This window comes from Bos javanicus, chromosome 1 (assembly GCF_032452875.1).
Source record: "Bos javanicus breed banteng chromosome 1, ARS-OSU_banteng_1.0, whole genome shotgun sequence".
NCBI lineage: Eukaryota > Metazoa > Chordata > Mammalia > Artiodactyla > Bovidae > Bos > Bos javanicus.
The window spans coordinates 79,177,489-79,200,416 of record NC_083868.1 but is presented as its reverse complement, the minus strand read 5'-3'; the positions used below and the strand labels follow the sequence as shown (position 1 = coordinate 79,200,416).

Genomic DNA, 22,928 nt, shown 5'->3' with positions numbered 1-22,928 from the left:
GGACATGGAACAACAGACTGGTTCCAAATAGGAAAAGGAGTACGTCAAGGCTGTATATTGTCACTCTGCTTATTTAACTTATATGCAGAGTACATCATGAGAAACACTGGGCTGGAAGAAGCACAAGCTGAAATCAAGATTGCTGGGAGAAATATCAATAACCTCAGATATGCAGATGACACCACCCTTATGGCAGAAAGTGAAGAGGAACTCAAAAGCCTCTTGATGAAAGTGAAAGAGGAGAGTGAAAAAGTTGGCTTAAAGCTCAACATTCAGAAAACTAAGATCATGGCATGTGATCCCATCACTTGATGGGAAATAGATGGGGAAACAGTGAAAACAGTGTCAGACTTTATTTTTCTGGGCTTCAAAATCACTGCAGATAGTGATTGCAGCCATGAAATTAAAAGACGCTTAGTCCTTAGAAGGAAAGTTATGACCAACCTAGATAGCATATTGAAAAGCAGAGACATTATTCTGCCAACAAAGGTCCATCTAATCAAGGCTATGGTTTTTCCAGTGGTCATGTATGGATGTGAGAGTTGGACTGTGAGGAAGGCTGAGCACCTAAGAACTGATGCTTTTGAACTGTGGTGTTGGAGAAGACTCTTGAGAGTCCCTTGGACTGCAAGGAGATCCAACCAGTCCATTCTAAAGGAGATCAGTCCTGAGTATTCATTAGAAGGACTCATGCTGAAGCTGAAACTCCAGTGCTTTGGCCACCTCATGTGAAGAGTTGACTCATTGGAAAAGACCCTGATGCTGGGAGCGATTGGGGGCAGGAGGAGAAGGGGACGACAGAGGATGAGATGGCTGGATGGCATCACCGACTTGATGGATATGAGTTTGGGTAAACTCTGGGAGTTGGTGATGGACAGGGAGGCCTGGCATGCTGCGGTTCATGGGGTCGCAAAGAGTTGAACATGACTGAACGACTGAACTGAACTGAACTGAACTGAAAACAAGTAGAGGAAAAACATAAGAGAATGATATTCTTTGTGATTTTATGTACAAAAATTCTTTGTAAATTAGCATATTTAATTCATCAGTATACCAAAAAATCGTGACTGTGACTGAGTAGGATTTTTCCCTAGGACAGCAAAGCTTAGTTCAATATCTGGAAATCTAAGACATCTATCAACACAATTAGTTACATATATAAGTTAAGGGAGGGGAAAAAAAGATGATCATATCACTGTATGCTAAGAAGGGTGATGCAGAGATCCTAGAAAGGGATGAGTAACCAAGGAGATCAACATTTATTCACTCACCCATTCATGCCTAGCATATTTTTCTAAGGGCTTCCCGGCCAGGCATTGTTGGGGCAGATAGGCAAGTGATAAAATAGTGTATATGTGACTGTTATAAGTATGAAACAAATACCAGAAGAGCCCAGGAATTAAGCTACTCTTTTTGGATGGAGTTAGGGAAATGTTCACAGCATCAGAGACGTTTCAGCTGGGTCAAGGTGAAAAAAAACAAACAAAAAAAAGGTTGGTGGAAGATTTGATAGAAAGTAATGATAGCTTATGGTGATTGATGTTGCATTTGTGATCTCCGAAGAAGAACGTGATTTCGCTTTGGGACCAGGAACCGGTCTTGACCACTCAAGAGCTTTTGTGTAGCAGAATTTTATTAATGTATAAAAAGGACAGAGAAAGCTTCTGACATAGACATCAAAAGGGGGCCGAAGAGTGCCCCACTGAGTTTTATCAAGGCCGTACATATTTTTACCAGACCCACTCTCACAACATACGTCTCAAATTAACAAGATTAGAACTAACAGTAGAAAGGTCTTACCAGACCCACTCCTAGAACATAAGTCTTAAGATTAGTCAGAACTTTCCTGTTAAGAAAAAGAAACATGTCCTCAAGCAAGATATATTGTTGTTATATTATCATTGGTACAGAGTTTAAGGAAAAGCAAGATGAGTTGTTTTGTTGTATAATCATTAGCTCTGGGCTTAAAGAAAACACACACACACACACAAAACATTTTATGTGGCTAAGATACAGGAGTGTAGAAAAAAAAAAATTGTGCTTTTCTCTTCCTCATGAACCCCAGACCCCTTTCTCCTCCTCACAGACCCCAGACTTCTTATCAACCTACCTAAGAATTAACTCTCTCAATAATGGGAGTTATATAGCATTGTAGATGGTGTACATAGCATGAGCAAGTCTTCAAGGTCATTAAATTTCATTATAAATCCTGAGAATGGTGTTACTGGGCCATTGTTAATATACAGAAGAATGGTTTGGGAAGATGCTGTTAAGGTCTTATGCAGACAGATACTTAGCCAGACCCTGGCACTCCTTTGAGGTCCCTGGGGTTGCCTCCATGGGGAGTACAGTTTTAGGGTAATATATGGTGCTGGGGATAACAGAAAATATGGTGGGGGGCATGGTTTGCATATGGATGCTTACATTTTCTTTTTCATAGTCTCCCAGAAGTTGCCTATTCCTTTATATCTACAGAATTTCTGAAAAGGCCAGGATTCTTCAGTCAATTGGCAATGTGCAATTGCTTTGGAAATGTGCCTCTTTGCTTTAGAAATCACTGTATCCCATATTAACCCATTTTTAAAGTTCCTATTTTGGAATAGCTTGAGATTTATAGAAAATTTGCAAGGATAATATTAAGCCATTTAAAAAATCTACAAATAACATTTATATTACAAATGTGTGTGATGCATTAAACTCTTCAAATCTTTATTTTATCCTACTTGTTCCCCGCTTGTATTCATTTTAGTCTGACTGAAAGTAGAACAGACACTTTAACCCCTTTTAGTAAAAGACTGAGGCTCAGTTAAACAAATAAAGCCAAAATTAATGTTTCTCAACCCTGAGACATGAGCTTGGTTTTGGCATTAAAAAAAAAAAATCTCATAGACTTTAAAATGTGCAGCCAGTTTTAAGAACCAGGAATAAACCAAATTCATAGTTGTTTTTCTGTATCGGTTTTGTGCTGGGCTTTAATGATTGTTTCAGGGTACATAAAATACGGTCCCCGCTCTTCTGAGGAACTGAACTGTGTACAAAGCATATGTATGAGGTGCAGGAGAGGAAGGGAAGAGAAGGCCCTGCGACCAGATTGGGAAGTCAGTGTCACCACCATAGGCTTAAGTAACAGCAGACTCCTTATTCCTATGTTCGAGGCTTCCTCATTGACTCCTGTCATTCTCTTTGATCAGAGAGCTACATCTCCAACAATTTTCCTCTCTTCACTTTGCATAGCATTTAACAGTATATAAAACTCTTGAAGACTATTATCTCACTGGTTGTCATGAAACTCTGTGAGAGCAGGGAGCAAGGGTCCCTGGGACACCAGATGAGGGAAGCAGAGCTTCTCAAGGCCATGCCACCCCTCCTGGCATAGTCTAATGCTACCCAGGTCACCCTGGGCCCAGCTTCCCCCATCACCCTTATCTCTCCACGGCCATACCACGTTCTGACCCTGCATTTTCTCCTGAGTTTCCCGTGTTCTTTGCTTCCCTAGTGCTCAGTGCTAAAGAAACTGCCTGTCAATGCAGAAGACACAGGAAACGAGGGTTCAGTTCCTGGGTTGGGAAGATCCCCCAGAGGAGGAAATGGCAGCCCACTCCAGTATTCTTGTCTGAAAAATCCCATGAAAAAAGGCGCACTACAGTCCATGGGGTCGTACAGAGTTGGACACGACTGAGCAACTGCACACATGCACACACACACACACACACACACACACACACACACACACACACACCAGTGTTCTTTGTTGTTACAGACATCTGGAGGTAATCATGGAGCCCTCTCAATTAATTCAGCCCCAGTAATAAATTACAGGGTGGATTTGGGGCTGGAGAGGGTGAGGAAAGCTTCCGGGCCTCCCCTTGCTGGAGAGCTCTTGCAATCAGAACTGGAGAGCCCTCCTCAGGGAGAGAATGTGAGGTTCAGCCCCAGCCTGCGTGCTGCCTGGAGGGGTGGTTGGTTTATCCTGACACCAAGACATCGTTTTTCTTTCCTCACAGAGCATATTTTAGTCTGAGTAGGGCGGTCCCTGGGCTGGCTGTCGTATCCCCTTCCTAATTGAATTTTTCCTAAAGATCCAGTATGGTTTGAGCTCACTGATGGGCAGAGCTTCTGATGGGTGTCATGGGGGGCTGCCCTGTGCTCACAGGGGCTGAATATTTTAGCCCCTGGCCATTATGCAGCAGTACCTTTCTCAGGCACTGTGGCAAACACTGCCCCTCTCCCCAGTTTCCAAGTACCCCTTGGTGAGCACCAGTACTGCTTCTTCCAGAGGCATCATCTCAGTGTCCTGCCGTGTACTAGTCATCCCCTTGTTTCAAGAATAAACCTCAGATGATTCCTTAATGCCTGCAGAATAAATTTAAAGTCCTCAAGTTTGCACAAAAAGCTTTCAGTGCTTTGGTTCCACCCCACATTTTTAGTTACTTTGCTAGCTGCTTTTCCGTTTTCCCCCTCCAGCCACACTAAATTGAAGTTCTGTGTACTTTTCCTACCTGTGCAACGTGGCCTACGTTATTCAGGCCTGACCTCTACTCAGCATTCAGAGCTCAATCTGAAGGTCACCTCATTAATGAGGTCTTAGTTCTGCTCCCTGCAAGAAGTAATTTTACCTTTTTCTGCATCCCAGTAACACTTTATTTTTTACCTCACTTAGATAATATATGTATGTATGTATGTGTTGATTGCTCAGTCGTGTCTGACTGTTTGTGATCCCATGGAGGGGCCAAGGCTCCTCTGTCCATGAGATTCTCCTGGCAAGAATACTGGAATGGGTAGCCATTCCCTCCTCCATGAGATCTTCCTGACCCAAGGATCGAACCTGGGTCTCCCACATTGAGGACAGATTGTTTACTGTCTGAGCCACCAGGGAAGCCTCACTTAGATAATATCATCATTAATTGATGTGGTAGTCATTTTAATAGATTGTTAGAGGATCAGATGGCTGGATGGCATCACTGACTCAATGGACGTGAGTTTGAGTGAACTCCCGGAGTTGGTGATGGACAGGGAGGCCTGGCGTGCTGCGATTCATGGGGTCGCAAAGAGTCGGACACAACTGAACTGAACTGAATGAAATTGAAGCTTTTTTTCCAGCCTTACTGATATGAGATTCTCCTACCATAGAAACTTCTTAAGGCTGGGAACCATTTCTTGCTCATATCTATTTTCTGAAGAATGCTAGGCACTAAAATAGGTAACTGTTGGAAGAGAGGTATTCAAGATGGGTTGAGGGGAGTGTTCAATTTTTCTCCTCCTTCAGTTAAGGTAGTTTTTCTCATAACTCTCCACCTGCTCCTCCTTCTTCCTTCCTTCCTTCTTGCATCATCTCAGAGTCTGTGTTCAGAATTTCATTAGGTATGGATTAAGTAGAAACAATAATGAAGCGAAGAATACTGCTCTCATTTTTGTGTTTCTTTAAAAGCAACTGTTTGTTTCTTTTTACTTCTAGATTCAACAATGTCTCACCCATCTTGGCTGCCACCAAAAAGCACTGCTGAGCCTCTTGGCCATGTGTCTGCACGGATGGAGACCACCCATTCCTTTGGGACTCCCAGCATTTCAGTGTCCACACAGCAACCACCCAAGAAGTTTGCCCCAGTTGTTGCGCCAAAGCCCAAGTACAACCCATACAAGCAACCTGGTGGTGAAGGTGAGTGTGGGCATTGCAGAGGTGGCTGCCTACAGCAGGAGAGCTCAATATAATAAAAGTGATTTGTAGGACAGTGTTGCATTGGGAAAATAATTCTGTAGTATGGTCATCATAGTACAGAGACTGTCAAACATTGAAGATCACCTAGTAACCACCTATGCAACTCTTCTTTTGGGCATACAGGTTGAAATCTGTTAGGGGTTATCTGACTGTGGTTTTGGCCAGACCTAAAACTAGAACCCTCATCTCTTCATTCATAGCTCAGTGTCCTTCTATTGCAGTATCCTCCACCCCCATCCCATCATCTTGTAGAAATGTGCCTACCACCCAGTATATCCTCCCTCTTGCCATCGGACAAGTGTCCCACATGCTACCAAGCAGTGGTCTGATGGTGGGTCTGTTTGAAGTGACCCTGATAAGGCACTTAGACTTTTTTTTCCCTTCTCTAGTTATTTTGTCTAGATTGTTATTTTGTCTCTTCATTTTGGGGGAGAGGTAAGATGAATTTCCCTCTAATATGAAGAGAATAAAGACAGTCCCTCTTACCGAGAATGAGGCAGAGCTGTGTGGAGGGCTTAGTAGTTAGGACAGTCAGTGCACACTTGAGGGTCAGGATGGGGCAGGTTCTGCATCATGTGTGAGAGGGAGGGGAAAACAGGTGATGGTCGCGCTTCAGACGCCTTCACTCGGAGTGCTGTGAATTCTAGTGAGTTGGACCCGCGGCCGAGTCTTTCTGTGTTGAGATGCCCCATCCTGTCATCATCCTTTGTGAGGTCCTCTCACTGCCCCGCTGGTTCTCTAGGGACACTGGCTTCATCTCTGATCCTCTGCAGCTCTTTGCTCAACTCTGTTCTTTCTTACCATGCCACCTCACCACCCTTTTGTTCCCTGTCACAACCCTACTTGTGTCACCTTCTCCAGTGTCTGGGCATGACCTGGATTGCAGGTAATCGGAAGTAATCTCTTCCCTGGGTTTCCACATGCATCGTATTCTGACGGTCAAATTCCTACTTCTTTTGTTGCTCCTCCTGCTGTCCTTCATCTGCCACTGTTGACCAGATGGTCTGTGTGAGGCACTCTGCTTGTTCATTGTCGTTCTGTTGCCTTATCCTGTAACTCTATGAACCCAGTGCTTTTTCACATCAAAAAATGGGAACTTAGAGACAAAAGGTGACACTCTCTGTGGTTCTGAAGTGAGGCTATCGTCCTCACCCAGCCTGCTGTGCTGCTCGTCCCCCTTTTCTTGGCATATGTGGCACTTGGGCCCCATATGATGGTGACACCTCCTCACTTCCTTATAAGAATGTAAGCTTTGTTTCCCCATTTAAGCAACAAGATATGGTTTCTCACTCATCCTTATGTTCCTCTTGGCTCTTATTATGCTACTGTGTTTTTAGTGGGAATGGTTGTGTGTGGTCAAATGTATGTCTGTATCTTCTTATGTGTATATATATTTGGATGGGTGGCGGATGGCTGGATGGGTGAGTGCACTGCTCAGTAATTCTCTTGCAATAAACAGTTTGGAACGTGGCATCCTCTCTCAAAGCAACTCAGTCTCATTGAATTTCTGAAGTCTTGAGTCTTTCTTGCAATTCTGCCAGTCTCTCTTTCTTTTTAATATAACCTTTTTTGAATACGTAAAGGAAGAGATTTCTCTTGCATATATGCATTTTAAAGGCAAACATGGATAAAGGTTCATGGATATTCAGACTTTTTAAAATGTAGCTCCGTCTCTTCATCTGCTGTATCTTATAACACGATATTTGTTAGAAGTGTAAGATTTACTTTCCTTTATATTTAATTTAAATGTTAGTGCATCTTCTGTTGCCCTCAACATTTTTATAATTCATGTTACTTTTGTTTAATCTTTAATACATTTTCTAAAGTTTATATGCATTTTCTTTTTCTTTTTTGGTCCATTTAGAATGTTCTGTACCATTAGTGAAATCCCCAGGTAGTAGGTAACACAGTTTTCATTTATAGGGTGAGTTGATGATGCCAAGGTCTTGTTAGCTCACCTCATGCTATCCTTTGCCTCTATATATACTGACCCTCAATTTTTCGCCCATAAGCCTTAGCATTCATAGCTTAATTCAGAGTCTGACTTCCAAGAACTTCAGCCATGAAGACAGTGTAAAACTAACAGAAATCATAGCCCACCTTTTGCTGGTGTCAAGGTGAAAACCTGCAGTGCAGAGAGTGTAAGTGATTTGTTTGAAGATGGATGACCTGGTTGTCATCAAGTTGGTCATCAGGTCCCCTTTGTCTGAGTCCAGAGTTATCAGGCCCTTGTATTATATTCTAGCAAGGACTCTTTCCCTGCACTGTAGCCTCTATGCATCTCGTATAATCCTTTGCACAACTGTCCTTCTAATAGATTTGCTTGAATGTGGGCCTGTCTCCTTTGGGAGATTCAGACCTTTTGGAGGCGGGGCTGCCTGACTCATGCCTTTACTCCCAGCAGCATCCAGGACACCTGACACACAGCAGGTACTCAGTGATGTTTGCAGTGAGAGTTAAGCTACGGCACTGTGAACCTGCTCATCCAGGTTCATATTCAGGCTCTCAAATACTTTTCAGGGCTTATGGTTCTGTATGGGTTATTTTTACTTCCTCTCCCCTTTCCTTGAGCTTGGTAGCCTAGGATTTGTTTAACCACTGCTACCTTGAAGTTACTGATTACATTTCTCACCCTGGTCTTATGTCTGTAATCTCTGGGGTTTGCTTTCTCATTTTTAAATTCTGACTGTGAAAGTTGAAAAAGTACCCACATGTTTTCCACATCAACTTATATTTATGTGATACCATATGTTATAATTTTCTTTTATAAGGTATTCCACTAATAACTTTCTTTGAAGGGCTTTGGCACATTTAAAAGTGGGGTGTACTTTTTTCCCAGTTAGTAGCTCTTTAGGCCTTAGGGTTTTGTTATTTTGCTACCATTGTTCTCATTTATCATTGATTTTTTTTCCCCCAACAACTGTGTGTCTTGGAATGCCCCTGCATTTCCCAATGCCTTTCTGTGTCTTGTACTATATAGTTATGAGCCCATGTATATTTTTTATTGTTTTGTCTTCTTGCAAATTTTACCATGTTAAGTGTCTGTGTATTTTTTTATGGAATGATTTTGGTATGTATGTGTGGTTTTATCTCTTTACTTTCTCTTCTAGACTGGTGAGGGAATAAGGTGACATGATTTTTCTTTTGGTCTTTAAAGTACTAGCAGTAGTGTTCTTTATCTTGTAATCTGGGCCCTCTCTCTGCTTCCAATTTGCAAACATTTCCCAAAGCCTTAGACTTTGATGGCAGTTGCTGCTGCTGCTAAGTCGCTTCAGTCGTGTCCGACTCTGTGCGACCCCATAGATGGCAGCCCACCAGGCTTCCCCGTCCCTGGGATTCTCCAGGCAAGAACACTGGAGTGGGTTGCCACTGATGGCAGAACAGGGTATAAATCTTGCTTTTTCTATCCTTGGTAGATACTAAAGAAAATGATCTGTTTTCTTTTATTAATACATTGTTTTATGAAATGATTTTGAAATTTTCTTACTATTTTAACTCTGGCAATTGGAAATTCTTTTTCTCAATAATTTGGCTGAATGAACTGTGATCATATTTTGTGTTCCTTATTACAATAGATTATAATACAGAAGGATTTGTAAAGTTTGTAGGTTTGTAAAGTCGGAGTTATCTTGTGGTCTGGAGTTGACTTTGTCCAATTTCTGAAATTTCTTTTAAAAATATTTTTTATATAAGAGTTTTAAAAAAGTGAATCCATAGGATACAAATTCCACATGATCATTTTAGTAGAATTCCTTTTGTTTGTACAATCCATTATAATTTTTCTACCACTTCCATATTCATTGTTATCTAATTCTCAAAAGACTGTTCTTATTGTATGTAGCTCTCTGAGTTAGATGGAACAGATGGTATTGCAATTATACCAAGTGGTAAACTACCCAAAGTGAAGGGTATTACTCAATAATTATTCAATAATATGTGATTATTCAACTATGTGATTATTATTCAATAATCACATAGTTGATAAAATTGTAAAGCTAGGCTCTATTTTTTATATCTAGGGCTCTTGTTGATTTTAGAAGGTTCTATTTATTAGAGATTGGGCTAGATAGCCTCATCTATTTTGAATTCAGTATTTTATAATTTCATGATTTTTCTTTGAAATTAATTTCAAAATGGTTGCTTTTTAAAAAAACTTTTCCTATGTATATTACCTTATATGCTTCTGTATAATATAAACAAAGCCTCTGTTTTCAAGCTTTGCCTACACTGCTTCACCTAGACTTGTAAGGTCACATCAGAATAGGTGAAATAAATTCTATTCATTGAGGATCCTAAGCTTGGAAATTTTTTAGTAGATCTCTCTGTGTTTTATTCTACCTGAGGTTCCCAATCCATCCTGTGGAGAGGGAGTAGTTACTGCCTGTTGCTAACCCGAGGTAAACGTAGTACTGAGAACAAAATGCCATCTTAAACAATTGGTCTCCCATGATGGAAATGGCAGCCAAACTTGTTTCCTTTCCACTTTCCTGCTCAAGCCTTTCTTCATGTTTTAATCACAAAGTCTTTGAGCAGCAGAACTAGAAAAGAGTTTGAAGGTTTTCTAGGGCAGTTCTTTCACTTGTCAGATGTGAAAACTCAGTCTGAGAGGGAAAAGAATATCTTCCCAAGATTACCCAGGAGTTTGGGGCTGAACTGGCTCCAGAACTCAGGTCTTAAATGTGCTCATTCCATTAATTCTCCGCTGTCTTAGATTAGAAGAGACAAAATTGGAGCTTGGTTCCTAGGAATTGCTGAGTCTTTGATTATTGCTATTTGGTGTTGAACTGGCCCTTAGTGATGTGAAGTCATGTAACCTGGTCAGGCAAGACATATTTGTTTTTTCAACAGATAGCAAAAATGTGAGTGAAATTGATGGCCACTTATGGCAATGTATTTGAAAAAGTAATTTGGAATGGATTATTTCTGCCATTTTTAATCTTGTGCATATAAACCAATTTATTGCTGCTTTGACTCTTGAGAGTCCCTTGGACTGCAAGGAGATCCAACCGGTCCATTCTAAAGGAAATCAGTCCTGAATATTCATTGGAAGGACTGATGTTGAAGCTGAACCTCCAATACTTTGGCCTCCTGATGTGAAGAGCTGACTCATTTGAAAAGATCCTGATGCTGGGAAAGATTGAGGGCAGGAGGAGAAGGGGATGACAGAGGATGAGATGGTTGGATGGCATCACCGACTCAATGGACATGAGTTTGAGTAAGCTCCAGGAATTAGTGAGGAACAGGTAAGCCTGGCGTGCTGCAGTCCATGGGGTCGCAAAGAGTTGGACGTGACTGAGCGACTGAACTGAACTGAACTGAACTCCTTTTGCAGTTAGTGAAAGCTTTTACTTTTTATTCCTGAAATAATTGGAAGTAGAAAATGTTTAAGGACTAATGTGAACTCTGAGCAAGTCGTTTCTGAGTATTTCTGCTCGACCTGCACTCTCTGTCTCTGGAGTCCTCTAGTCTCTTCCCTGGTGTGAAAGGTGAATCTGGCCTGTGGCTTTGCAGGTACAAAGGGGAAATGTCATCTTTGTATAGTTCTAACAGTCCTTTTAAATCGCCAGCCATCACAGAACACTCACAGCTTCTCAGGCTGTTTGTTATAACTGTGGTCTGTCAACAGGACAGTCACAAGTTCACTGAAAACACTCAAGTTTGACTGGTGTGCCCCTTTTCTGGTTCAGGGAAAGCATCTTTAGCCTCATCTCTCATTGTGGAGTATAGTAAATGAGTTTAAATTTTCAGAGACTGGGGTGGGGGGGTGGAGGATAAGCTATGTATTCTTTAAAGGGTCAGATACTAATTGTATTCCTTTGATCTTTACATGGCATCTTCCTGAAGAGAGAAGAACTTATAATTCTTTGTATGAAATCAGATTTTACTAAATATTCATAAGCCTTATTGACACTCAAAAGAGCCAAGATTCAGTGCTGACTTGGTGATCAGGGCATTTACATTCAAGCCTCAGTTTCACTCCTTGACCTTGGACATGTCATTTTCTGTTTTATGTTTTCTTACTTTATAAAACTAGTTGGTAATATTAATTATCTTATGAGGTGGTTTTGTGGATCAGATATAATGAGTGTAAAAATGTTTTACAAACCATAAAATACCTTACAACTCTAGGAATTACTTTTGCATTCTCATTTAACAATCATTTACTTAAAGCAGAATTTGCGCCAGACAGACACACTTGTAGGAGCTGAAGTAATGAGCCAAATGGAGACTGATCTCTGCCCTTGTAGAGTGATTTCCTTGCTGTAATAAAAATAACTAATTGCTTTGATTAATATTAAGTAATATTGATAAAATTATTAAATAGTATTTAATAAATGCATTTCATAATTTTATACAGACCATTACTAATAATTAACTAATAATACCAGTAATACAAGATTAATAAATGTATAGCAATATAAATACAGTTATTAATAATATTCATAAATACTGATAAACAGTAAAAATTCTAATATTAGTGATAGGGATCTTAGTGCCTGAATATTATATTGTTATACAATTCTTGAACCAGGATAAATCTTAAAAATCATTGAATACATGTTCGTTTCTCAGATAAGGATAGTTACTTCCATAATACATTTCTAGGAGGTATAGGACTTTTGCTCTAGGAATGCTGTAAATAGCAAATCAAAATTGTTGAATACAGGCAGGGGTTACTACCTCAATTGTGAAACCTCAGCAAGGTCAGGTGATTGTTCAGTATCACAGAACAGTAAGTGGTGAAGCTGAGTCTGGATCTGGTGGATCCTTCCATGATTATTGTAGTTCTGTGTCACTGAAGGGTTTGGGGTGACTTGCTTATAATCTCCAGTGATAAAATTAATGTATGTGCACAGAATGGATTAAATTTTTTGGACAAAAAGGAATTCCTGAATTGTTGACAAAAATCTCTTATCTTATAACTTGCCACTTAATTAACTGCTGAAATGAATGCCTTAAGAAGGTGGTAGATTTTTCATCCAAGTCTGACTCTAAAAACTGTGAATAATGCAATATTGTGTGGTGAGGTGCTCTTTAATCTTCTTCCTTTTTAAATTATATAAATGTGAAGTACAGTTTTCACTCCATATTTTAAATAAGAAGAAAGTTTAATTTCTTGTTCAAGAATAAAAATAAATAAACATCTACAGAAGGCAATGGCAACTCACTCCAGTATTCTTGCCTGAAGAGTTCCATGGATAGAGGAGCCAGGTGGGCTATGTCCCATGGGGTTGCAAAAAGTCAGACATGACTTAGTGACTAAACAATGCACCCATTAAACCAGCTAAAAAGAAAAATCACATCATTTGCTGGTGAGGGTGTGGAGAAGCTCTCATACATTGCTGGAAGTTGTATGTAAAATAGTATAACTAGTCTGGAAAACTCTTCTTGCAGCTTTTTTTTTTTCTTTTTAAACCAAAGTGAATGTCTACCAAAGGGGCTTCCTGGTGGCTCAGTGGTGAAGAGTCCACTGCCAGTGCAGGAGGCTTGGGTTGGATCGCTTGATCAAGAGGATCCCCTGGAGGAGGAACTGTCAACCCACTCCAGTAGTCTTGCCTGGAGAATCCCACGGACAGAGGGGCCTGGCGGGCTATAGTCCATAGGGTCACAAAGAGTAGGATATGACTTAGCAACTAAACAGCAACAACGACAAATGTATACTAGCCATGTGATTTAGTTGTCGTACCCTAGGGGCATTTAATCCAGAGATATGATAACTTATGTTCACATAAACTCTTATACATGAATGTCATAACTTATTTTATAATGGCAAGATACCGGAAACATCTTAAATGTCCTTCAGTCGGTAAATGTTTAAAGAGACTCTGATCCATCCATCCAAGCTATTTATTAATAAGAAGGAATGATTTACTGATACATGCAGCAACTGGATTCACCTCAAGGGCATTATGCTTAACGAAAAAGGAAAAATCACTCTGGAAGGATTACATATACCATATGATTCCATTTATAAGAGATTCTTGAGATGATGAAACTCTAGACATAGAGAGTCATTTAATAATGGTTGTTGGGGGGACAGGATGAGGGGTGGACTGGTGCAGAGAATGGGTGTTCACATTAAGAAAAGCAACGGGGAGTTGGTGGTGGAAGAGTTGTGTATCTCTCTTGTGGTGGTGGTTACATTAACCTGTACATGGGTTAAAATAGCCTAGCTCTAATATACACAAAGGAATACAGGTTAAAATATGGTGAAAACTGAATAAGGACTCGTTAACAGTAATGAAACAAAGTCAATGTTCCTAGCTTTAATATTATATCTTTTCAGATGTTACCATTGGGAGAAGGTGAGTGAGTGGTTCTTGGGACTGTTTATATTATATTTACAACTTTCTGTGCATCTATATTTTAAAGTAAAAAGTATAACAACCATATATAAATAAATACATATAGATTTCTCAGTGTTTTTTTCTCCTTTTTGGAGTGCCATCTTTTATGCACCATTTGGAGATCATTGTTATAATGGTTTTTTAAAGCAGGCCAGTCGTCAGACTGACTTGGGGAACATTAAAAAAACAAAAAAACCCAACAAAGAACACTGTCTTTGAGGCTCACATCAGTCCTACAGAATCAGAATCTCAGGGCATGGGTCCCAAGAGTCTACATTAAAACAAAATAAAACTTGTCAGGTAATTCTGATTGGGTCTCAAGCAAAATTTGGGAACTATTTGTTTATTTCAGTAACTTCGGGGGTCAGTCCTCTAATGCTCTTGAACTTTCTCCAGGTCCTATGCGTACAGATCCTCTCCTTAATGACAGTAGCTGCGGAAGTCTTATGCTTCTTTTATCATGTAAACAATGTAGATTCAGGAACTCAGATCCTCCTTCACGATGCTATGCTTTTCCTCCTGTGCTTTCATCGTAAATACCAGTTTCCTGCATATGTTGTCCCAAGGAGTTTTAACTGGTTGCCAAAAACTAAACAAGATGTAAAAAAAAAAAGAAAGATTCTTCTAGAATGCCTCAGCAATGCTCAAACTTCATAATAGAACACTTGCTCTTGTATGATTTCAGGTAGCAATGCCTGAAATCTCAGCTGATTTGGGGTCATGACAGGCCTATGTAAATCATCTATAAATAGATTCATTATGAATATTATAAAAATAAACCTGACACCTAAGCCTTTTGGCAAATATACCGTATAAAGAAATCATACCCTGAAACAATGATTGACCCTAGGAGCTGTAAAAGAAAAAAAAAAATCATGGAATGATGTTTTTATCCTCCTTCCTTAGATTTACAGTGTCCAGAGACTGGATGGCTAGGAATAGCACCAGGGACAGAGGAGGGCAGGACCCTGAGCTGTGACACCCTGAGCCTGCTGTGTGCTTTGACCTTCCAGCATCTTTTATTATCCATTCTGTATGTTTTCCTGTGTCTTGCTGGTTTCAGGCAGAATAGATTGTCTGCTAGTCAAGATAAACATGCAATAGCAGATCTTGCAATCTGTAAATTAAGTGAATTAAAGGACATGAAAGATGTGGTGTTGGAGGGATCTGGGAAAGCTTCAGAGGGAAGGAGACATCTGAGCTGACTCTTGGAGAGTGAACTAGTTGTTAGCCACACAGGAGAGGGTGGCAGACAGCATGGCATGCCAAGCAAAGGGAATGGCATGTGAACACAGAGCAAGGTATCCCTTCTGACCCTTGTAATTTTCGTAGCTCTTTGCTGACGTCCTTAGGCAGTGCATTGAGGCTCCTGCTAGCTTTGCAATATGAGCAAAGTAACTTCACTCTGAGTAGACTCAACATCTCATGTGCTTTGACACATATCTCTAGGAATAGCTCCAGAAGGGTGGCTAGCTACAGGGAGGAAATACCAAGAAGCAAAAGTATAACAGTCTTATTACACTCTGGACAAGAGCTACTATGCTGGTGATCCTGGCCAGAATGGTCCAGCTATTTTTCTCCAAGAGTCTATCATGCTTGAGAATGAAATGTTTCTATATGCAGAGATGCTAAGACCATCTCTACATGTCTACATCTCTAAGGTATCTCTACATCTCTAAGACAGAGGCAAAAACCAAGTCTGCCTTTTAATTCTCCCCAAACTAAGTTAAAGCAGTCTGTTTCCCAGTCAAATACTCATCCTTACGAATGTGAGATGTGAGCCAACTATAACTTTGTTGTTGTTGTTGTTCTGGTTTATCTCTTTTTTGGGTGATCCTGAGAAAATAGGAAGCAGCAAGAGGGACTTTATTATGAAATATTCATTACAACTTGCAACTTTAAAGATGTGTGTGTGTGTGTGTGAATTGTTTCTGAAGCACTTTCCCACGTAATATCTCACTTAATTACTGCTATATTCTGTAACATTATTATGGTTCCTTTATTATTAAGGTTCCTAGAGACAAATGAAAAATCTGAGATTCAGAGGATTCAGGATGAAGCTTATAAATGGGCAAGCCACATTTGATCAAATTTGCGTGTTTTCCCTTCAGTAAACCATTGGTAATGTAGAATAACCACTGCATAATCATTGTTGACTATTGCTATTACTGATACAATTTCTCTGGGAGAATTTTGTTGTAAGAATGTGGGAGACATTTTAGTGGACTTACCTAGTCTATTTCTCCAGAAGGACACTCAGCTTCATTCTTTTTTTTTATTTTTATTTTTTATTTTTAAACTTTACAATATTGTATTAGTTTTGCCAAATATCGAAATGAATCCACCACAGGTATACATGTGTTCCCCATCCTGAACCCTCCTCCCTCCTCCCTCCCCATACCCTCCCTCTGGGTCGTCCCAGTGCACTAGCCCCAAGCATCCAGTATCATGCATCGAACCTGGACTGGCGACTCGTTTCATACATGATATTTTACATGTTTCAATGCCATTCTCCCAAATCTCCCCACCCTCTCCCTCTCTCACTGAGTCCATAAGACTGATCTATACATCAGTGTCTCTTTTGCTGTCTCGTACACAGGGTTATTGTTACCATCTTTCTAAATCCCATATATATGTGTTAGTATACTGTATTGGTGTTTTTCTTTCTGGCTTACTTCACTCTGTATAATAGGCTCCAGTTTCATCCATCTCATTAGAACTGATTCAAATGTATTCTTTTTAATGGCTGAATAATACTCCATTGTGTATATGTACCACAGCTTTCTTATCCATTCATCTGCTGATGGGCATCTAGGTTGCTTCCATGTCCTGGCTATTATAAACGGTGCTGCGATGAACATTGGGGTACACGTGTCTCTTTCCCTTCTGGATTCCTCAGTGTGTATGCCCAGCAGTGGGATTGCTGGATCATAAGGCAGTTCTATTTCCAGTTTTTTAAGGAATCTCCACACTGTTCTCCATAGTGGCTGTACTAGTTTGCATTCCCACCAACAGTGTAAGAGGGTTCCCTTTTCTCCACACCCTCTCCAGCATTTATTGCTTGTAGACTTTTGGATTGCAGCCATTCTGACTGGCGTGAAATGGTACCTCATAGTGGTTTTGATTTGCATTTCTCTGATAATGAGTGATGTTGAGCATCTTTTCATGTGTTTGTTAGCCATCTGTATGTCTTCTTTGGAGAAATGTCTATTTAGTTCTTTGGCCCATTTTTTGATTGGGTCATTTATTTTTCTGGAGTTGAGCTGTAGGAGTTGCTTGTATATTTTTGGGATTAGTTGTTTGTCAGTTGCTTCATTTGCTATTATTTTCTCCCATTCTGAAGGCTGCCTTTTCACCTTGCTAATAGTTTCCTTTGTTGTGCAGAAGCTTTTAACAAGTGGTGCTGGGAAAACTGGTCAACCACTTGTAAAAGAATGAAACTACAACACTTTCTAACACCATACACAAAAATAAACTCAAAATGGATTAAAGATCTCAACATAAGACCAGAAACTATAAAACTCCTAGAGGAGAACATAGGCAAAACACTCTCCGACATACATCACAGCAGGATCCTCTATGACCCACCTCCCAGAATATTGGAAATAAAAGCAAAAATAAACAAATGGGACCTAATTAAACTTAAAAGCTTCAGCTTCATTCTTAACCTGATGTTTTCCGTTGCCCTATGAAAGATGGGTATCATGACCCTCAGTATACAGAGACTGTTAGACAAAGCGAAACAACCAGCGCAGGGCAAAGGTGGGACTTGAATCCTTGTTTCCTGATTCCAAGTCCAGAGCTTTTCCTCTGCACTACTTTGCATCTTGTGTTAATGTTATGAATAGTTTTTAAAAGAAAACTCTCACACTTATTTTTCCTAATCTTTACCAGAGATGTTTGAAGTAGAATTTGTCCAAATAACATGTGAAAATTACTTAGAATCACCTGTGCATGAGATGGTGTATCAAAGTATAAAACAGCCAAGGTAGTCTCTGTAAATCATCATCAAGAAGACAGTATTTCAGAGAGCCTTTGGAATAACCATTTGAAATAGCCATTAATTCCACTGAATTATGTCATCTTGCTTAGACTTAGATGTCATTGGTAGTTTTATTGACATTAAAATGAAATTAAAATGACATTTAAATTTGCTGATATTTTGTTATTGATTTGTTACTATATAATAATGACTTGTGGTTTATTAAGTGCTTCCTTTGTTAAAATTATTTACTGGAAAAGAAATCTCCAAGTTAGATGATGTGTATCTATAAACATCACTATCTGAGGTGTTATACATACCTACCCAGGGCTTCCCCGGTTGCTCAGCTGGTAAAGAATCAGCCTGCAATACAGGAGACCCTGGTTCAATTCCTGGGTTGAGAAGATTCCTGGAGAAGGGAGAGGCTACCCACTCTAGTATTCATGCCTGGAGAATCACCATGGACAGAGGAGCCTGGCAGTCTATGGAAGGTCGCAGAGAGTCAGACATGACTAAGCGACTAAGCACCACACAGCACAGCATATACCCACCCAAAGCTCAGTAGACTGAATTTGCATCTTCATATCTCACCCTCAGCGTTTTTCTTCAGTTTCCCTACTCAGCCCAATTCAGATGCATCTTATGCCGTTTTTATTCAATAGAACTCTCTAGTAGATAGGGGAAGAGTAAAAACACATGCTAGCCCTTAAGCAGTTTATATTTTCATTAGAAACCTGACATATGAAAATAATCAGGTAACTCACATTATAAAGCTATAAATTCTGTTTGTGAAGTGACTTTATGGCTAACTTCTCAGAGAGTTCAGAAAGAAGAGTTTACTTGGGGCCAGGATAGGATTGGAAGGATAAAAGAAGGGAGACTCAGGAGGCAGTGGTTAGGCATGTAGACTCTAACATCAGATCTGGGTTCAAGTTTTTTTTTAGTCCTTACTTCTCTAAGAACTTGAGCTAACTGGTTTAAGTAGCTACTTAAGCTCTTTCAATATGTTCTTACATTAAAATAGAGATACACATATCCCAAAGAGTTATTTTCAAAATTAAGTGTATAAATTAGCATAATATCTGGCACAAAATAATGGTTAAGTTGTTGGAAGCTGTCAGCATTATTGTTGCTGTTATTATTAAAATTAAAGCATGACCGTTAACATCAGGAGTGATAATCCATAGTTTGTTCATCCTTAGACTTTTAATCATAATTGTCTAAATATAACTCTTGCTGGCCATTTTTTAAAATAACCATGGTTTTATCTTTTTTTCCTATGGTAATATTTTGCTATTTGACATTTTAGAATAGGCTTTTCTTATTCCTGGTAGAATTATGATGTGTTGATATGTCCTTTTTGGAATTTGCAAGACACCTTTTTTAGATAGAGGATTTACTTGAACTATGTCACTATTGAAGAAAAGAAAAAGATTCATATTTATGGTATCCCTTTAAGAAGGAGCATTCTTAATATTAAACTAGTATTACAGATAATAATGTAAGTGAACGTTATAAAAAGCAAACTGTATAAAGTAAATCAGTGATTTTTATTACCTTTAAAAATCTTTTGTTTGCCAAATTCTTTAATGAGGCAGAGAGATTTTAGAGATGTTGTTAATTATATCATCACAAAAAAATAATTAATTAATTTGCTTAGGAATTTTATCTTGGGTCCTATTCATCTCTGGGATTCATAATTGGCATTTAGCCAGTCTCCTGATACTGTATTTAAACTTGGTCCATGTGTATGTCTTTTTCAGGGAAAGGGTCCATATGTCATCAGATCCTCAAAGAGATGCTTAACTTACTCATTAAGAAAGATAACATCCCCTGCCTAAGAAGTCACCAGTCTCCAAAGCTAGTTATATTAATGCTGCTTAAATAAAAGCCAGGTTTTCCTTTTCTTCTTGCCAAATGTAACAGGTAGCGTCCGAAGAGAGAACTGAACATTTGGTGGTGATGGTGGTGGCGGTTCTAGTAATTATATTAGAAAATACAGTGAATGTACAATATAACAGACACTGTGCATACACAATTATGTCATAATATGTGGTTTTGATACACGTTCATATTTACTCTCACGTCTTCTCTGGGGAGTGCATATATATGTAAGGTGAGGTATGGAGATGGATAAGGCCCGGGTTCTTTCCTCTGAGAGGGAGGCCACACAGGACTATTCATTCCCATCTGATAATCGCATCGCAGATTCTGTGATGAAACTGGCTATACCAGGTCCTATAGGTTGAAAGTAATCAAGAGGCGATTCTTGAGTTCTTTATACTGCAATATGCTTTCTGTTGCCTTGCATATAACTGTTACCCATACATTTTTACTTATTTCTCTTATATGTGAATTTAAAATGTCATATTTGTTCTGCTTCCATTATTGCAGTTTTGAATGATGATTCATCAGTGCAGTGGCCTATTTTAGTGAACCACAATAGCTTGGGTAGAAAGAAAAAAAAAGATTCAACATACTCAGGAATGGAAAGCAGCCATCTTTTTATAGCTAAAATTACAAACATCTGGCAATTACTCTATTCTACCTCCCTTCAAAAAAAAGGAATCGTCCCTTCAACTGGAGCCTGCTGCTGTGTTTAATCAAGGCAGCTATGCAAGCCTCAAGGAGCGGTAGGTTTTGATTCAAGGAGGCCATTGCCTAACCCAGTTGGCCAGAGTCTTTTTGGAAAGTACGCCATTTAATACTCCCCATATGCTACTGTGTTATATAATGATAATAATGGTAATATGGCCATTAATGGCTGTAGAAAATCCCCTTCTGCTTTCCTGCCCTGGTTCATTTGTGGTGGCTCTTATAGCAGATTTATATTTTGAAAGTTAACTATTTGGGTCAAGTTTGCCTCTCTCCATGCCCTGGGGTTTTTTGTACTCTGAGACAGAAAGTTCAACTACATCATGGCAGATGACAATTACTGGTTGGCTTTTATTATAAACTGGTCTAGTAAAATGTTGAAGGAACAAATCAATTTCTTTTCAAAGCCTGGCAGTGGTCACAGAGTCAAAAACAATCCACCATGGTTATGATTCCTTCATACCCCACCCTTGTTTCTTATTGTGATAATTGCTTGTGAAACTAGTTCTTCCCTCCCTGGCAAAAGTCAACTCTGTTGGCAGGGGAAGTGAGAATGGCTGGTGGTTTGAAATAAGGGCTGAGAGGGAGAACTTCTGTATTTTTCTCTTGGGGCCAGTGCCAGCTTTCACTCTGGCCTTGGCCAAGGCACTCACCTTTCTATTCCCCATTTACCTTTCTCTTCCTCAGAGCCGCTGCAGAGGAAAGGTGGACTTTTCTTTTCCCGGGTTCTCCCAACCTTATTACCACTGTTGCTTTTGGCTGTAGGGTATCTTGGTCAATAATCATTAGTAATTGTGAAGGGATGGAAAAGATGTAGTATGAGGAAAAAAAAGTCTCAATGGCATGGTGATTTTCAAAAACAAACTCAAGTACTAAAAATAGGCTGTTTTCTAGTGTTATATTGTTAGTGTATTATGGTACTTGGAAGTCATAGACATTCAGCGGGGGCCTTGAGCTTGTTTTACATTAACTTTTATGCCTTTAGTAGAGCTGTGTTCAATACCACAAGCCAGACATTTACCCTTAGCAAAATATAATAATTTTGCTAAGCTGTTTCTCCAGCCTGTCTTCCCCCAATCCCAGTGAATGTTACAGACATCTCATTAAGCTAATGGCAGCTTTGGAAGAGGTGACGAGGGGGTTTCCGGTTTAAAAAATAAATAAATAATGGAAAGAAAAGGGGCAGGAACTCCTAATAACCTAAAGAGCACGTCTTACTCGGTACAGCTTCTCCATGCAGAGCCTGAGCGAGTAATGGTCTCTGGAATTGCAAAATATGTGTGTCTCCCTTTGTCTGCAGCCAGTGTATCACTGATCGTCCTGGCCTTTCTCTTTCATGAGACCGTCTTAGAACTTAGACTGGTTTATTACAGCCAGTGTTGTTGCCTGGCGCTTTTCTCCTCGATGGCTCTGCGTAAGTGGAAGGCGTTACGCCACTATCATTTTACCATCGTTTCCCTTTACTTTTGGGCTTAAAATCTATTAACTTTATAGAAAACAGCCTACTCTGTACCAAAAAGGGCTTTAACTCTCTCTCAGTGGTTCTGTACTCTCACGACATACAAAATCACCCAGGGAACTTGTAAAAATGCCTAGACTTGTCCTTCACCGTCAGATATTCTAAAATAGTTGGCCTGAGATACCCACCCCCCACTTTTAAAACAAAACAAAAAAACACTTTTCAAATCTTAGAATCACTGAGGCGGGCCAGTCTCTCCTCTGACAGAATTTCTACCATCTTTAACAAGGTGTTTTTCAGGTTTTCTTGAATATTTCTAGAGCAGGAGACAAACTAGCCTTTCTATCTTTGGACAGTTCTGAGTTTTTGGAAACTTCATCTTTCTTCTGATTTGAAATCTGTTCATAAATTCAGTGGGCATATCTCTTAGTCTTACAAACTTAAATCTCTTGTCCTGGAGTTTCGTTAGTACTTAGTGTTGTAAGCTTGTACCCTCAGGGGGAAAAAATTCTCTTAACAGTCTAATCACAGTGCCCTAATTGTGATTCAGTTCTCATTAAATGGAACCTCTCCCTTAACCATTTTTGAGTTCCTGGGAAAGGAACAGTGAAGAATAAACAGAGAGACAAATTAAACAAACACTTATTCTAGTGAGCCATCTTCAGAGTTAACGTTTTGAAGCAGCCGATTTGGCCTTAAAAGCAGGAACTCTCAGCTGGTCATCATAAAATTAACGAAGGAAGCTGAGGGTCGAAGAATTGATGCTTTTGAACTGTGGTGTTGGAGAAGACTCTTGAGAGTCCCTTGGACTGCAAGGAGATCCAACCA

At 39.6% G+C, this 22,928-nt stretch overlaps 1 protein-coding gene across 10 annotated transcripts in view; it reads left to right on the top strand.

Moving 5' to 3' along the window:
* Positions 1–22,928, top strand: part of LPP (LIM domain containing preferred translocation partner in lipoma) — a 759,650-nt gene that overhangs the window by 235,572 nt on the left and 501,150 nt on the right. For all 10 annotated transcript variants that reach the window (XM_061413171.1, XM_061413188.1, XM_061413215.1 and 7 more), the window contains one exon: positions 5,456–5,656. In XM_061413171.1, coding sequence (XP_061269155.1) covers positions 5,464–5,656 — 193 coding nt within the window. In that variant the 5' untranslated portion in view covers positions 5,456–5,463. The remainder of the gene's footprint in view (positions 1–5,455; positions 5,657–22,928) is intronic.